This window comes from Mastigoproctus giganteus, chromosome 3 (assembly GCF_048544385.1).
Source record: "Mastigoproctus giganteus isolate SK-2022 chromosome 3, ASM4854438v1, whole genome shotgun sequence".
Lineage (NCBI taxonomy): Eukaryota > Metazoa > Arthropoda > Arachnida > Uropygi > Thelyphonidae > Mastigoproctus > Mastigoproctus giganteus.
In genome coordinates, this window is record NC_143577.1 from 978,891 (window position 1) to 997,496 (window position 18,606).

Genomic DNA, 18,606 nt, shown 5'->3' on the forward strand with positions numbered 1-18,606 from the left:
CTGCCAACCTGCTCTGGACCAGTAAGGCAGATTATGGTCCATTTTCCTCAACATGACTTTTTGTTGAGGTTTTTTGGTTTTTTGTTGAGTAGGCCTCCATTCTGCAGTAGATTGACAATGGCTGCAGATTTAGTTTATTTTTTATTATATATATATATATACACACACACACACACACACACACACACAGTTGGGTCTCCATATTCGCAAGATCTGTATTTGCGGATTCGTGTTTTTGAGTTAGCAGTCGCGGAATTTATCATACTAAAAATTTGGCTGCTACTTGCTGCAATCACCCTGAGGCACGTTCATCTTCAGTCTAGCAGTCTGCATGGGTAGCACAGTGGTATCATCGCCATCCTCCCCACTCCAGGAGGAATCCCGTCAATGATGCGAGGAACTTTTATGGGCTTTTTTTCACTCTGTGGCTGAGTTAGTCGGTCTCAGACTTAGATAGCAAGGTTTTTCCCCGGAAGCCGAGGTTTTTGTCCAGAAAAACATGCAAATCGACTAAAGAACACATGAAATTTACAGACACAATGTACATGGATAGTTAAATTAACATGCTGGGCACTAATAAATAGTTGTTTTTTTTTTCAGTCTTGCAGTGAGTGCCATCCTATTAGGACAGCTTTTGACTTTTGTGTGTTGTGTGTATCTGCATTATGCTAAAAAAGGCAAAGGGTAAACTGCAACCATTATCAACCCATTGCAGGATGGAAGCCTCCTCAACGATTCATGCTGAGGGAATGGATCATAATCTGCCAAGCTGGCTCAGTGCCATTTGGCAGATTGACTGTATTTATCAGTCAGAGACTTGAACCCTGGTCTACTCAAGGAGCGTGTGCTACTGCACTCCCACTCCTGACCACTTGTCCACAGAGGCTGCTTGCATTTGGCTACTTGTGCTTAGGTGAATACCTAAGTACAAAGTGCGAGAAAGTGCAGATTCTGATAAATGTTGTGAAGGACTCATATACGTAGCCATAGGCCACATGTTTGGTATCAATGAAAGTACCGTACGATACATAAGGAAACAAGAAACTGAGATCAGAGAGGCAGTACAAACTGGTGGAATTCTTACTGCTAAATACACGGCTTATTTATGTGATAAAGTGGTGTTAAAAATGGAGAATGCACTGTTCGTTTGGATCGAAGACCAGCACAAGAAGAACTTGCCTGTGAACATTGGTATGATTTCTGCTAAGGCCCTCGTTCTTTACAACAGATTTGAGCAGCAACCCCCCCCCCCCATGTACTAGCAGCTCTGCAGAAACCACTTTCATTGCCAGCAAAGGCTGGTTCCAGAAATTCAAGAGGCTTTGTTCACTCTGTAATGTAAAGATTATAGGAGAGTCTGCTTCAGCTGATCATAAGGCCTACCCTGCGCAACTCGAGAAGCTCATCAAGGAGAAGGGATATAAACCTGAACAGGTTTTCAATGCTGATGAGATGGCATTATTCTGGAAGAAGAAGATGCCAGCACAAGACTGGGTTATGCTGTTAGTTTGCAGTAATGCAGCAGTCCATATGAAAAGCCTGGCCTACTTTTCCATGTTTCCTAAAATGAGGCCTCCAAAAGCTTTTAGAGGGCGAAGTTTCAAGGAGGAGGGCATCAATGATTTAATTGATGGAAGCAATAACACTGATGGATAATGAACTTGAGGAGCTTGTTTGTTTCAACTATGAAGATGAGGACGAGGTTGAGGAAGAACCACGCCAATAGAAGAAGTTTGACTTGGAAAACTTAGCGCAGGCAATGCATGACTCCAAAACGCCTAGCAGGCTTCTTCTATGAATATGATGAAGAAGAAACAGTTTCCCATCACAATGTTCCCGAAAAGGACAACTTCTACATCGACACCTAAACTCCTCATGCCACCAAACCAGAAGTATAAATGACAGCCAATCCTGCTTCTTCTCCAGAACCTGCGACCCCTACTACTGAGGAGTACTGGCTCCTGTAGTGAATACCCTGGTGCATGCCTTGTTCTCAACTATGTAATAAAATTTTGATACAGTATTTCTGAAACATGGGTCTAAAATATTACTTATTATTGTAAAACACATTTAAACATTTTTCTGTTAATTGTAAATGGTTGCATAAGTGTTTAGCGTATGTAGAAAACATCTGGGGCTACTTGGGAGAAAATACAGATTTATGCGGGAAGTGTTAACACGAAATGGAGACTCGACTATATGGAGACCCGACTGTGTGTGTGTATATATATGTGTGTGTTTTTAAGGTAGCAACAGTTTAAAATATTATTAATAATAGAAATAAAAATAAAAATCATAATGGATTATGGACCTGGGATACTGCTATAAGCAGAAAGTACCCAACAACCATAATTTCTACATAAGTTAGTAGTTCTCCATAACCAGCATTACCATTCCAGTAACGTTAGCACAATACCCTTCACCACTACTAATTTATATATATATATACATATAGTAGTAATATAAAACTATTAAGAAGCAAAAATAAGCAGAAAGAGGAAAATAACAAAAGTTATTGTATGTTTAATGCTCCAAAACATGCAGTGAAGGAAGTAAAGGAAGCAAAAGGATATAAATAATGTGTGGTTCGTAAAATAAATAAAGTGTCTGTGAAAATGAAAATGAAAAAACACCGTGTGTACTTTTCATTTCCATGTTCACAGACACTTTATTTATTTTACAAACCACACATTATATATATATATATAAATAACAATAATTATTAATAATTATTGTTATTAATTATTAATAATTATTAATAATAATAATTATTAATAATTAACACCATACTATATACCCCCATATAATATAAATATATATATATATATATATATATATTATATGGGGGTATATAGTATGGTGTTAATTATTAATATTAGTATTAGCATGCAGTATTTATGGGCTGGAAATTACATTAAAAGTGGCAAATGATGCAAGAAAGCAAGCTTATACAGCATCAGCCAAAACAACAACAAAAATAAAAAAAAAAGACACTTCCCATTTTGCCTATTCATTCCCCCCAATAGTTTATCTAGTTCTTCCTTGAATTTATTTAAAGTATCAACTTCCATAACAACAGATGAAAGGTTGTTCCAACAATCAACCACCCATTAGCTAAAGGCAAACTTCTGCACATCTGTCTGCAACTGTCCTTTCCCAGCTTGAATTTGTGTCCTCTCATATGTGTCTGTTTGGTCTGAGCAAGAGGAAGAATCTCATCAGCACTGAACTTGCTCAATCCATTCAAAGCCTTAATCCAGAGCACCCATTTGTTCTGCTCACGAATCTCACTGACTGTCTCTGTACTAATTCCAGTAGCTCCACATCCTTCCTAAAATGAGGCCTTCACATGTGTAGCAGTACTCAAAATGTGACCTGACCATTGCCTTATATAATGGGATAATCACATTCTTATCCCTGCTAGCAAAACTGATAGCTGTATATCATTAACGAAACCTCATGAGCTGTCCTAGAAGCCTGTCTGCATTGCTCAGAAACCATATCAGACAGAACAATTATCCCCAGTTCTTTTAAATTTTCCACTATCCTGAGTGTAGTTCAACACATTTGGTACATTACTATGGGGTTATTGCTACCTATATGCAGTACTTTGCTGCATTTATCAAGGTATAAACTTCAATTGCCATTTCACAGCCCATCTGCCTAACATTTCTAGATCCCGATGATTAATCACATTACTGTGATTAATCATCCTGCATCCTGCCTACCTTCATACCATCTGTAAACTTGGATATTAAGACTGATATGCTTTGATTAATATCACTGATAAATATAGAAAACAACAATGGGCCCAATGGCAAACCCCTTTTTTTTTTTTTTGTTAGTTGTTGCCGTATTGGCTTCTGTGGCCATAATGAACCTCCCAAACTTTTTTGCATTTTCTACTCTGATCCAAGTCCGAGGCGGGATTCGAACCCGCGACATTTGGGTTACTCGAACCCCATGGGACCACTAATAACATTCATCCACAAAGAGCAAGGTCCACTGATTACCACTCTCTGTCTTCTCTCAATCAACCATGCCTTCATTTATAGCAGCAACTTTCTCTTAATGTCACGCTACTCCAATTTGTACAGCAGTCTGTTATGAGCAACAGTATCAAAAGCTTTCCTGAAATCCAGTACATGATATCAAAATTATCTTTTGCATCCAGTTCTTTTGTGACCACATCACAGTATCCACTGAAATTGGTCTAACAAGATTTCCCCTTAACAAATCCATGCTGTGTCTGAACTATAACTGCAGTCTTGTATAGATGACCATGTGCTTCTTTAACTAGTGACTCCATTATTTTCCCTAGAACCCTAGATATGAGTAATTACAGGCCTGTAATTACTCATATCATCCTTTGATCCTCTTTGTGAATTGGGGATACATTCAGACATCTCCAGTCCACGGGGACCTCCCCTGAATCCAAAGGTGCTCTCATAATTATGACTAAGGGTTTGCTTAATTCCTTTGCTGCCTCCCTTAATATAATTGGATAGATCCCATCCACTGCAAAGGCCTTTCTTATGTTTGACTTCAACTTTATCACTTTCTCTTTCACTTTCCTCTCAGTTATTACAAAATCATTTAGTTCCTTGACAGATTTCCGTTACCCCTTCTCTAAATAATTCCTCATGTGTGAATGTAAATGCAAAATACTCATTCAGTTTGTCAGCACCTGAGCAAAATCATCAACAGTCAAACCATCAATATTGAATGGACCAATCTGACTCATCACTTTCCTTCTAGTGTTTGCATAAGTAAAGAAGTCAATATATATACTACAACCGTAATGTCATATATAGTATTATTTGTTAGAAAATGAGTGTATTAGTATTTGGCAGAGAGTATGAAAATTTTCAACAATTTAACATTACAAATGTTAAATTGTTGAAAAAGAAATGTTTGATTGCTAAAAACATGTTAGATTTTTAAAGAATACAAATACATATGATAAAATACAAAACTCATTATTGTATACCTACAATTTTGTTGACTTTCTCTAGGGTCCAAACACCCAAATTGAAAGGAAAATAACAATAAGCGGTTCTCTGTTTCTGTGATCATCAATATTCAGTATGGCAAAACCAATTTTAAATAGGCTTTTGAGGTTATATGCACAATACGATGTTAAACGGTACCTGGTATTTAAATGACATAATAGTATTGTCTTCCTTTTTTCATTACTTTCTGCCAAACACTAATACACATATTCTAACAAATAATATTATATATATAAAGTGATCAGATGAGAAGAAAAGGAATAAAAGTATAGTAAAAAAAAAAAAAAACGGAAAGAATAGAAATAAAAGAATAAAGTTAAAGAAAGATAGTGAGCAGGACAGATAGTGAAAATAACTAAGAGATAACTAATAAAATATGCATAATAAAAATTTATCAAAAGAGAAAGTTGCCACACAACTTAGAAAACCAGCCTCTCATCGAGTGCTAACAACAGGAACTGCAAGAAAAATAGCAACGTTGTCTTCATTTCTGATGTAAACCATAAGCCAATGGGCAAAAAGCATAAACATAAATGAAAATGAGAATAAAATTTAGTTATCAATATAATGGAAGGTGCAAAATATAAATTACTAAATCAAAAGAGGGATTGATTAGAAAATGGCTTGTGAACTTTAAAATTGACATAATGTAGAAGCAAAATTGACAATGTACACAGGGAAAAACTTTGGCAGATTCTACGTGAAGAAAATATCCCAACCAACTCCGGAAAGCGATCCAAAGCCTATATAAAAACTCAAGTCTGTATAAAATATTCTAATGGCCAACTATCAGACCCAATTAACACCAATAAAGGAATGAAACAAGGATGTGGACTATCACCAAATTTATTTAATATCAACATCAATAAAATTCTTAAAGAATGGAAACAAACAATTAACAACAGAATACAGTTGAACAACAGGAATAAAATCCAAACTATATTATATGCTTATGATCAAGTTATAATTGCAAAATCCGAAGATGAACTACAAATAGCAGCAAATGAACTTAATAAAATAGGTAAAAAGTACGAGATGAAAATCTCCACCTCAAAAACAAAATCAATGGGATTATGTGGAAAAAAACATACAGAGAGTCAAAATTGTTATTGATGATAAAATAAAAATAATAGAACAAATATCTGACTTTACCTATTTGGGAAATTTAATATCAAATGAAGGGAAAGACATCCACACTAAACTACAAAAATATAATAAAATGAATGGAATGATTAAACCACTTCGGAAAACAAATGACAACTGAAACAAAATTACAACTGCACAACATCACTTCAAAAACCAGCCCTCTTCTACAGCTGTGAGACTTGGGTCATAAATAAGAAATGTGCACACAAACTAGAAGCAGCCCAAATGAGATTTTTAAGACCATTATTAGGCTTTACACGACTAGACCACCAAAGAAATTTAGATATCCATGAGAAATTAAAAGTAGATAACATAGTAAATAGCATTAGTAGAGGCATATGATGCAAGAAAGCAAGCTTATTCAGCATCAGATAAAAAAAAAAAAAAAAAACACAACCACTACTCCCATTTCACCCCTCCGTTCGTTCGTAATACCTGTCCAGCTGAGCCTTAAATTTGTTTAGGCTATCAACTTCAACAACAAGTGATGGAAGTCTATTCCACAAATCAACTGCCTGCTGGCTAAAGGCAAATTTCCGCACATCTATCCGACATCCGTCCTTCCTCAATTTGAATTTATGCCCTCTCAGGTGATTATTCTGAGCAAGAGGAAGAATCTCATTGGCATTGAGCATGCTCAAGCCATTCAAAGCCTTATACACCTCTATCAGATCACCTCGCCGATGCCTAGTCTCCAGACTCTGTAATTTGCAAAACTTAAGCCTTTCTTCATAAGAGCAACCCTTTGTTCCATTCACTAATCTTGTTGCCCTTCTTTGTACTCAGTCCAGCAGCTCTACATCCTTCTTGAAATGAGCCCTCCAGACCTGTATACAGTACTCAAGGTGTGGCCTGACCAATGCCTTATACAAGGGAATAATCACATCCCTATCCCTGCTAGAAAAATTCCTGTATATCATTGACAAGACACCATGAGCTACTCTTGCCGCTCGTCTGCACTGCTCAGAGAACTTCATATCTGCCTGCACAATTATCCCCCAGGTCCTTTTCATTCTCTACCACTGTCAGCGTAGTACCACAGAGTTGATACGTTGATCTGGGGTTACTGTTTCCCATATGTAGTACTTTACATTTGTCAATGTTAAACTTCATTTGCCACCTCTTAGCCCATCTGCTCAACCTTTCCAGATCCTGTTTCAGCAGCATAGCATCAGTAGTGTCCTTAACAACACTGCCAACCTTTGTATTGTCTGCAAACTTGGACATTAAGCTTGATATACCATCATCAATATCATTTATAAATACAGAAAACAACAATGGACCCAACACTGAACCCTGAGGAACTCCACTAATAACATTAGTCCACGTTGAGCAGTGTCCATTGATTACCACTCTCTGTCTTCTGTCACTCAACCATCCCTTTATCCATAGCAGCAATTTGCCTCCAATGGCACACTGCTCCAATTTGTGCAGTAGTCTTCCATGCGCAACAGTATCAAAAGCCTTTCTAAGATCCAAATATATAATATTAAAGTTATTCCCTGCATTCAGTTCTTTTGTGACTACATCATGGCATCCAATCAAACTGGTCAGACAAGACCTGCCCTTAACAAAACCATGCTGTGTCTGAGCTATAACTGAATTCTTGTCTAGATGATCCTGCAGTGCTTCTTTAACCAGTGCCTCCATTAATTTTCCTGGAACCGAAGTTAAACTAACAGGTCTATAATTACTTGTGTCAGCCTTTGATCCTCCTTTGTGAATTGGGGTTACATTTGCACATCTCCAGTCTATGGGTACCTCCCCTGAATCCAAAGAAGCTCTCATAATTATGGCTAGGGGGTTTGCTTACTTCCTTTGCTGCCTCCTTTAATATAACTGGATAGATCCCATCCACCCCGGGTGCCTTTCTTGTGTTTATCTTCAACAATTTCTTCTCCACTTTACTCTCAGTTATTACAAGATTCTCTAGCTTACTGCTAGAGTTGAATACACCTCTGGCTTTCCCCTCGCTAAATAACTCCTCATGTGTGAATGTCGATGCAAAATATTTATTTAGTTTGTTAGCTACCTGAGAAGGATCATAAACAGTTGACCCATCGATATCAAGTGGACCAATCTGATTCATCCCCATCCTTCTATAGTTTACATAAGTAAAGAACTCTTTGCTGTTTTTCTTTGCATCCCTTGCCAAAGATTTCTCGTAATCTGCTTTCGCCTGCCTAACCTCCTTTTTAACTTGGTTACAGATCAACTTGTATCTATCATAGGCTTCTGTGTCATGTGTTAATTTGTATGTATCCCATGCATGTTTCTTCTCTGCCATATGCCTCATCAGTTCATTTGACATCCATTTAGGCCTAAACCTTGAACAATATTTCTTAGTTGGTATGTATAGCCTAGTAGCTTCCAAGATAAGTTCTTTGAATGCTTCCCATTTTGAATTTGCTGTTGGTAACATCATCAGTTGGTCCCACTGTATAAAATTTAAATACTGTCTCAGTCCATCGTAGTCCCTTTATGAAAACAAAAGCCTTGCTAGTGTGTGAGTGACCAGCCCCCAAATTCCAGTCAATATCTGGGAAATTAAAATCCCCCATTATAAGACTCTCTGATTTACTGGCCCACTCTATTTCCCTGTACAGTATCTTATTATACTCATCAGAGTCATTAGGCCTATAGCACACTCCTACTATCAATTTTGATCTCCCAATGCTTATGTCACACCAAACTGACTCGACACTGCACTGTCCAGCGATGTCCACTGGCTTCACTTCCTTGGATTTTATGTATTTCTTAACTAATAGCATAACCCCTCCTCCCTCCCTATCCAGTCTATCCTTTCTGTAGACGTTGTACTCCCCAAATTCCAGTTCTGCATTCCTTATATCTGTGTGACACCACGTCTCTGATATTCCAACAATATCTGCCTTTGATGTTTTGAGCAATACCTCAAATTCATCAAATGTATTTACTAAACTCCTAGCACTGGTGTACACGCAAGTATACATGCACCTATTTCTACTCTTAGCTACCCTAACACAACCCATGTGTTTACTTGTACCGCAATGACCCTCGGCCGTCTCTGAAATATCCTGCATCTTGTTTTTCAGGCTTCTGCTCATTCCAATAGAAGGAATGCAAGAATCTCTTTCACCTCTGCCAGTGGCTACTGTTAATCTATTCGTCTTTGTCTCCCCCCAAGCTAGCAGTTTTCCGACCCACCTAACACTGCCTCGATAGCATCAGCAAATATTCTTGCACCCTTTCTATTTAAGTGTATCCCATCCCTGTAGAAGCAATCTCTCCTGTTAACAAGTACAGTCCAGGCTGAAAAAAAGTCTACCCCTTGAGCCTTGCACAATCTTTCCAGGGCCGAATTGATTGGCAAGGCTCTCATCGTATACTCCCTCCTATCGTGTCTGGGCAGAATTGCAGACACTTTCAAATTCAACCCTATTTCACAGCTTTTTTTCAACAGTGACCTGTACTTGTTAAGCAATTCTGCCAGTCTCCTACTGTTGATATCATTAGTGCCAACGTGTACAACTATATCACCTTTTGTGCCCTTAAAAGATGATATCTGCTCTACAACGTCATCAACCTTTGCCCCTGGCAGACATACCCTGGTCCTGTTCCACCTATCCTTTTTACAAAGCATGTTCCCCGTTTCCCTGACAATAGAGTCACCAACAACTACTAGTTCCTTTGGGACCAGCGCATTCTGCCTTGGGGGGTTGCCGCTGTTTTGCACGACGACCAAGTGCAAGCTCTGGCGTTGATGTGGGCAGCTGAGAGCTTGATGGGCCCCTCAATTTAGTTCCTTCAAGGGCATCCACCCTGTCCTTCAAGCTCTCATATAGGCCCATAAGAACGCTGAGTTGTTGCCTGATTTCGATACACTCCTTGCATCGCACAACACACACAAAGACGTCCCCCATGGCAATATCATGTCCCGTACCTGAATGCCCCACAAACATCATGCAAGCAGTGCATTTTAGAAGGCTGTGTTTCAGAAGGCAACTGCCCCCCTCACTGCTCCTCTGAGCCACAGCACTTCCATTAGCTTGAGCCTTTTGTTTTGCTGCTCTGGTTATCAATATCAATTAAAAGAAACATGTCTGAGTCATGTTTCTTTTAATTTAAATAAAATTTCAATTTCAGTTTATAACCCTAACTTATCTCCCAACACAGTTATAACGGGATATATATTTTTTAGTCTCAAGTATGAATTATCTCCGAGTTCCCTTTATATAACTTCCGTATCAGTTATGTATTAATTAATTATGTTACGTTTGTAATCTAAGTCGGTATATGTATTTAGTTAAAAGTACAATTTAAATGCCAACGAAGTTCAAGAAGTTTAATAGATTTTACCGATCACTGAAAATATTATAACCTATACTATACTAACGCTACCTAGGTTCGATATATGACGATCGTATCACAAAGACAAAGGCGGGAAGTTACAAACGGTAATCTATGGACACTTAAGTATTTATTAACTTTCAAATCTCGCTGTCTCAATTCAGAATAAACTAACGATCCTTACTAGGTCTATAAGCTACTTACAAAAAATAATTTGATGTAAAAAATATTCAATAAGCGGCTAAATATGGCTAAAAAAAACACTTCTCATTCAGCGGAGTTGCGACTTGTAACACATGCATATTCTTACCAAAACGTTTATGCAATTGCAAGGCTGAGTAAAGAATAAATACACCAAATTAATCAGAAAATCACAAAATAATGCTATACTGCTAAATTTAAATCAAAAGTTTTAGAAAAACAATAATTTCAAATCAATAAATAAGAAAAATCCACTTAGCGGCTTTGAACACGTCTGGCCCCTACTAGTCTCCTACTACCCCTACTGGTTGGAAATCACTTGACCTATTACAGTGTCTGGAGACCTTAGTCTCCAGACACTGTAATTTACAAAAATTAAGCCTTTCTTCATAAGAGCAACCTTTGTTCCATTCCTAATCTTCTTGCCCTTCTCTGTACTCATTCCAGCAGATCTACTTCCTTCTTAAAATGAGGCCTCCAGACAGTACTCACAAGATGTGGCCTGACCATTGGTGATAATCACCTCCTTCACCCTGCTAGAAAAATTCCTATATATCATTGACAAGACACAATGGGCTACTCTTGCAGACCGTCTGCACAATTACCCCCAGGTCCTTTTCACTCTCTACCTCTGTCAGTGTAGTACCACACCGTTCATACTCTAAGGTTACTGCTTCACATATGCAGTACTTTACATTTGTCAATGTTAAACTTCAGTTGCCACCGCTCAGCCCATCTACTCAACTTTTCTAGATCATGTTGCTGCAGCATAGCATCAGTAATGTCCTTAACAACCCTGCCAACCTTTGTATCATCTCCAAACTTGGACATTAAGCATGATATACCATCATCAAACAGGCCTCTGTAGCCAAGTGGTCAGGAGTTGGACCCCAGTCTACTCAAAGAGCATTTGCAGTAGCAAATGCTCTTTGAGTAGACTGGGGTTCAAGCCCCTGACTGCTAAATGCAGTTGATCTTCCAACCCGCACTGCACCAGCATGGCAGATTATGTTCCATTTCCCTCAGCATGAATTGTTGAGGAGGCTTCCATCCTGTAGTGTGTTGATAATGGCTGCAGTTTACCTTTTTTAACATCATCACCTTTTACCTTTTTTTACCATCATCAATATCATTAATGAATACAGAAACAACAATGGACCCAACACTGAACCCAGGGAGACTCCACTAATAACATTAGTCCACGAAGAGCAGTGTCCATTGATTACCACTCTCTGTCTTCTCCCACTCAACCATCCCTTTATCCATAGCAGTAATTTGCCTCCAATGCCACACTGCTCCAATTTGTGCAACAGTCTTCCAGGTGCAACAGTATCAAAAGCCTTCCCAAGATCCAAATATATGATATCAAAATTACTCCTTGCATCTAGTTCCTTTGTGACTACTTCATAGTATCCAATCAAATTGGTCAGACAAGACTTCCCCTTAACAAACTCATGCTGTGTGCGAGCTATAACTGAAGTCTTGTCTAGATGATCCTGCAGGGCTTCTTTAACCAGTGCCTCCATTAATTTCTCTGTAATGGAAGTTAAACAGGTCTGTAATTAGCTGAGTGTCCCTTTGATCCTCCTTTGTGGATTGGGGTCATATTTGAACATTTCCAGTCCATGGGTATCTCACCTGAGTCCAGGCTTCCTTGGACCCAGGAGAAGTTTTCATTTTTCCTCTCTGCCACATGTCTAATTAATTCATCTCATTTAGGCCTAAATTTTGAACAATATTTCTTAGTTTTTATGAAAAGCCTAGTAGCTTCCAAGATTATTTATTTCAATTCTTCCCATCTTGAATTTGCTGTTGGTAACATCATCAGTTGGTCCCACTGTATAGAATTTAAATACTGCTTCAGACCACTGTCGTCACCTTTACAAAAGCAAAAACTGTTCCCTTAACCCCTGATGGTAGTTACCTCTTTGAGTAAATCCCACTTCAGCACACTGTGATCACTGCCACCTAGTGTTTCCTTTATCTGCAGATTCTTAATGCATGAAGAATCACTACTGATAATCAGATCAAGAGTATTACTCCCTCTAGTTGCCTCCCGAACATGCTGCTGTAGAAAACATTCATCCAATAAATCCACAAAAGCCTTGCTAGTGTGTGAGTGAGCAACCCACAAATTACAGCCAATCTCTGGAAAATTAAAATCCCCCATTATAAGACACTCTGATTTACTCTCCCACTCTATTTCTCTGCAGATTTACTCATTATACTCATCAGATTCATTAAGCATATAACACACCACTCTCATTTTTCCTTTCCCAGTGCTTATATCACACCAAACAGACACGACATTGCATTATCCACCAACATCAATTGGATGCACTTCCTTAGATTTTATGAGTTTCTTAACTAACAGCATAACCCCTCCTCCCTTCCTGTCCTGTCTGTCCTTTCTGTACACTTTGTGCTCCCCAAATTCCAATTCTGCACTGCTTATGTCTGTGTGACACCACGTCTCTGATATCCCAACAATATCTGACTTTGATGTCTTGACTAGCACTTCTAGCTCATCAAATTTATTAACTATATTCCTAGAATTGGTATACACACAAGTATACATGCACCTGTTTCTACTCTTAGTTACCCTAACACAGCCCATATATTTACTTGTTCCACTATGACTCCAAGCAGTCCTGGAAATCCCCATTGCCTTGCTTTCCAGGCTACTGCTCAACTGCATTTTAATAGAAGCAGTGCAAGAATCATTTTCACCTCTGCCAGCATCTACTGTTAATCTATTAGTCCATGTATCCCCCCCAACTAGCAGTTTTCCAACCCACCTAACTCTGCCTCAATAACATCAGCAAATATTCTTGCACCCTTTCTATTTAAGTGAATCCCATCCCCATAGAAGTTGTCTCTTCTGTTAACAAGCACAGACCAAGCTGAGAAAAATTCTACCCCTTGAGCCTTGTACAATCTCTCAAGGGGCATATTAATTGACAAGGCTCTCATCATATACTACCTCTTATCACGTCTGGGCAGAATTGCAGACACTTTCAAAATCAACACTAACTCACGGCTTTTTTTAAACATTGACCTGTACTTGTTAAGTAATTTCCCTGGTCTCCTACTCTTAATATCATTAGTGCCAATGTGTAGGGCAAAACATGCTGTTGTTATCATTGTTATTTGGTCTTTAGGAGCATTAGCAACTAAGGCCATATTGTCTGGAGATATACAGTGGTCATTTCCTGACCTTGCCGCATCCTCCGTATTTGGTAGTCACGGGTTCGAACTCCAGTCTAATCAAGAAGCATGTGCTATGCACTGCTGCTCCTGCCCCCCCTGGCTAGGCAGGTGCCGGTAAAATATGCAGGTGCCCGTATATCAACTATAGCCAACATAGTAAAGTACGCCCATTCTGTGGTGTTACAAGTCTACTATAACTGGCTCAATGGGTTATGGTTGTATCACTGTGGAGCCAGTCATACTACCATAACTGATCACACATGGCACAGTTATATGTGGTCAGCCCGGGGTGAGTGTCATGTGTCATAACACAGTAGCAATGTATCAGTGTCATAATTAACTACCCAGTACAACAGAGGAATAACAAGACCAATATCCACATGGAATATGCACCAGCCATTTAATTGAAAAGGCTATGGTAGATGACAGCTGTGACCCATGTTCAGCGCAAGACACAAGAAACCGCACCTAGAATGGGCACTTCAGCATCAACACTGGACCCGTGACATGGAAATCTGTCACCTGGACTGATGAATGCCATTTAAAACTCCATAATACTGACGGGGTTGGAAGAAGGAATATTGAATAAATGTGTAATAAAATGTAAATATACTGGTATTGATTCATGTCTTTGTAATCTAAGTTAAGTTGGACCTAAAATTTTATAAGATATTTTAGGGCTTAAAAGTACAATTTATATAGGAAAATATGTGGTATATATTTTTGAACAACTTTCTATTCTATATAATTTCCTTTACTCCCCCCCCCCCTCAAAAAAAAAAGAATATGCTTAATTAAGCATTATACTGTGCATGTATGTGAGTGTAAAAATACTCTCTAATACTTACAGATATTAGGCCTAGAAACATTTTCATTGTACTCCACTCTCTCTCTAGAAACTCATTCATGAATTCCATGAAGTTTTCTTTCCCACCAAACCTATAAAAGTCCAAATGAATCAAGTGGAACTCTTTAGCATATAATAATAATAATAATATAATAAAATTCATTCAATAAAATTATTCAATGAATTTTATTAAATTCAATGTAATAAAATATTACATTGAATTTAATAATAACAATAATACAGTCAAATTCATTACAACAAACTTCTTGGATATGCACAGATCATTTTTTTCAGAAAGAAATGATTTCAAAAGAATTATTATTTGCTTACTACTGATAATCAGATCAAGTGCTTTAGTAAATATTTAACGGTAACTGAAACTTAATCATGTAGTTACTACATGAATTTGAAGTGTTGGTCAAAACATCAAAGGCAGATATTGTTGGGATATCAGAGACGTGGTGTCACACAGATATAAGGAATGCAGAAATGGAATTTGGAGAGTACAATATGTACAGGAAGGATAAACAGGATAAGAAGGGAGGAGGGGTTATGCTATTAGTGAATATTTGTAAAATAATAAGAGGAGTTTACCTCAATATAGTAAACAGAACACTTCCATATGATACTCTCCAGAAATTAAAACGAAAAAATCGAAAACTTACCTTACAGTAAAAAATAAATAATTAAAAACCAATTTAACACAATTCAAATCAATTTAACACAATTAAAAATCAATTTAACGCAATTAAAAATTAAAAAGAATCTAACGAAAATATTCAAAACAATTTTCCTTCCTGAAGCTGACAATGCTTTTTGACCATATGTCATGATCACAGGAATGAAAATTACCGAATAGGATTGAACCTGAAACTTAAATAGTGATTATTTGTCTTTGCACATGCACATAAAGGTTCACGCATCGGAGATCAAATATGGCCACTGAACATTAACAGAATTCTCGTGTAATTTAATTTCTACAGTTTCAGCAATTAATAGTCGCATATAATTACGTTGAACATTAAGTCTTTTGGCCTCGTTAAATAAAAAAGTATGTTTTTCGTTAATGGCATGAAAGGCTAATTCTGATGCTGCTGAATGAGAAGCACAAACTGAGGCTTCGTGTTGATTTACATGAATATTCAGAGAAAATCGCGTCGAACCTTGGTAAGACGAGTCGCAATCACCGCAAGAAATGTTGTATACCAGATCATTAATTTGTGTTGCGAATGCGGAAAGAACCAAGCGATCGTTCAGTATAGTGTGTAATTTTCAGTATAGTCCATATTGGCCTGGCCACAATTTTAAATTCTGTATCTTTAAAGAATCTATTAAGCTGTTTGCGCCACTGTTCAACGTATGGGACAGAAATAAAGTATTTTTTGATATTACTATTGTTGGTTGGTGTAGTATTTTGTGTCCTATCATTAGCCTGTACCCTAATTCAGTTTATTGTGGCAAGGGGATAACCCCTGTTTAAGAACCTGCTAGTTAATATTTGTATTTCTGAGCCCAAAGCAGATTCCGCCGTTGAATATTTATAGGCATTTGGAAATTGATTAAAGATAATCGATCTTTTGTAGGTGAACAGGTGATAGCTATTATAATGTAGAAGCATACTGATGTTTGTAGGTTCTGAACGAGAAGAATGAACTGAGGCTTCATGTTGATTTACACGAATATTCAGAGAAAATTGCATCACACCTTGGTAAGACAAGTCGCAATCACCGCAAGAAATGTGGTGATTGCGACTCGTCTTTCCCAGGTTAGCAAGCTTCACAATAAATTAAAAAATTATCTACATCCGAACGATTGGTCTGTATTGAAGACCTCCATAGATTTGCGACGGGAAGCACAGGCCTCAGAAACAAAAAACAGACACGTTAATAAATTGCAAACATTATTGGATAGGTCAAGACACGTTCAGGCAAATTCTAACACATATTCGCTGGCTTGCAACCAAGTACATACGAGTTGGGTGACAATCCTCCCCCCCCAGACACAACGTACCCACAGAATACGTCAGCTAGGTCACGAACATCCCCTCACACAGTATTCAACGAACCGACATATCAACAGGTTACAAATCTTTCCTTGTGTACGCTATCGCAGGACCAGATTTCTCTTTTATCCAAAGGACTAAATTATAATTTACCACCTCGAAAACTACCTAAAAAACAATGCGTAATTGATATTGAATTTGGACTTCGTAATGTTCCACAAAAAGATTTATTTATTCAACAAGTTAACCAAGTAGTGAATAACGAAAAAGAAACGCGACTTCCTAAATTGAATGCACATGACAGTTCAGCTTTACAAGAACTTCGTAGAAATAAGGACATTATTATATAGAGGGCAGATAAAGGAGATACAGTGGTAATACTAGATAAACCTGATTATATTAATAAGTTAGATTCAGTTGTTTCAGATACCTCCACTTATCTTGAAGTAGACCCAACACTGTTTACCAATTTGGTCAATCAATACAATAAAATGTTAACCACGTATCGAAAAAATGACTACATTACCATGGCCCAGTTAAAGGAATGGAATTGAAGGCCAGAACATACAATGTTCCTGCACTTTTCGGTCAGGTAAAATTACACAAGACTGGATTTCCTATTCGACCTATTGTTTCCTACAGGAACTCGGCATTTTCATCCTTATCCACACATGTATATAGCATTATAAAACCCTTTAGACAGGTAATACAATTTGGGATTAAGAACTACGATACATTATTTAATAATCTCAAAGACTGTAGACTTGGCGACAATGACAATTTATTCTCACTAGATGTTAACTCGTTATATATGAATGTAAACATTGAATACACATTAGATATTATTTGGGATATGTTAAATAAAAACTCGATACTGATTAATTATATGAAGCTACCTATTAGGGAAATTTTGCACTTAATTAAACTGTTAGTTGAGGCTAACTATATCACCTTTCGACACAAGGTGTACAAACAAATTTTTAGATTACCAATGGGTTTGAGCCTGAGCGGCTTAATGTCAGAGATCTATCTGTCAACGATTGAGCATATACATTTGACACTGTATCACATACTATGGCAGGTAATTAGACAATGTTCTAGTCATTACTGATAGTAGTACTATCCAAGACATTTTACATTCATTTAATAATATTCATTCTAGACTTAAATTTACATTGGAAAGGGAGGATACGGATACGAAGTCATTAAACTTTCTAAATTTCACGCTTACTCGGGACTCGAATAAAATCCAATTTAGCATCTATCGAAAACCTAAAAACACTGGTATGCTTCTACATTATAATAGCTATCACCTGTTCACCTACAAAAGATCGATTATCTTTAATCAATTTCTAAATGTCTATAAATATTCAACGACAGAATCTGCTTTGGGCTCAGAAATACAAATATTAACTAGCAGGTTCTTAAACAGGGTTATCCCCTTGCCACAATAAACCACATTAGGGTACAGGCTAAGGATGGTATATAAAATACTACACCAACCAACAATAGTAATATCAAAAAATACTTTGGCACTAATGACATTAAGAGTAGGAGACCGGCGGAATTACTTGACAAGTACAGGTCACTGATGAAAAAAAGCCGTGAATTAGGGTTGAAATTGAAAGTGTCTGCAATTCTGCCCAGACACGATAGGAGGGAGTATATGATGAGAGCCCTGTCAATCAATTCGGCCCTGGAAAGATTGTGCAGGGCTCAAGGGGTAGAATTTTTTTCAGCCTGGTCTGTACTTGTTAACAGGAGAGACTGCTTCTACAGGGATGGGATACACTTAAATAGAAAGGGTGCAAGAATGTTTGCTGATGCTATCGAGGCAATGTTAGGTGGGTCGGAAAACT

The 18,606-nt window shown here is 37.6% G+C and overlaps 1 protein-coding gene across 3 annotated transcripts in view; it reads right to left on the reverse strand.

Annotated features, from left to right (window-relative positions):
- Window positions 1–18,606, reverse strand: part of LOC150087601 (ras GTPase-activating protein nGAP-like) — a 604,257-nt gene that overhangs the window by 142,973 nt on the left and 442,678 nt on the right. For all 3 annotated transcript variants that reach the window (XM_090369159.1, XM_090369157.1, XM_090369158.1), the window contains exon 17: window positions 14,747–14,837. In XM_090369159.1, the coding sequence (XP_090225285.1) occupies window positions 14,747–14,837 (91 nt within the window). The remainder of the gene's footprint in view (window positions 1–14,746; window positions 14,838–18,606) is intronic.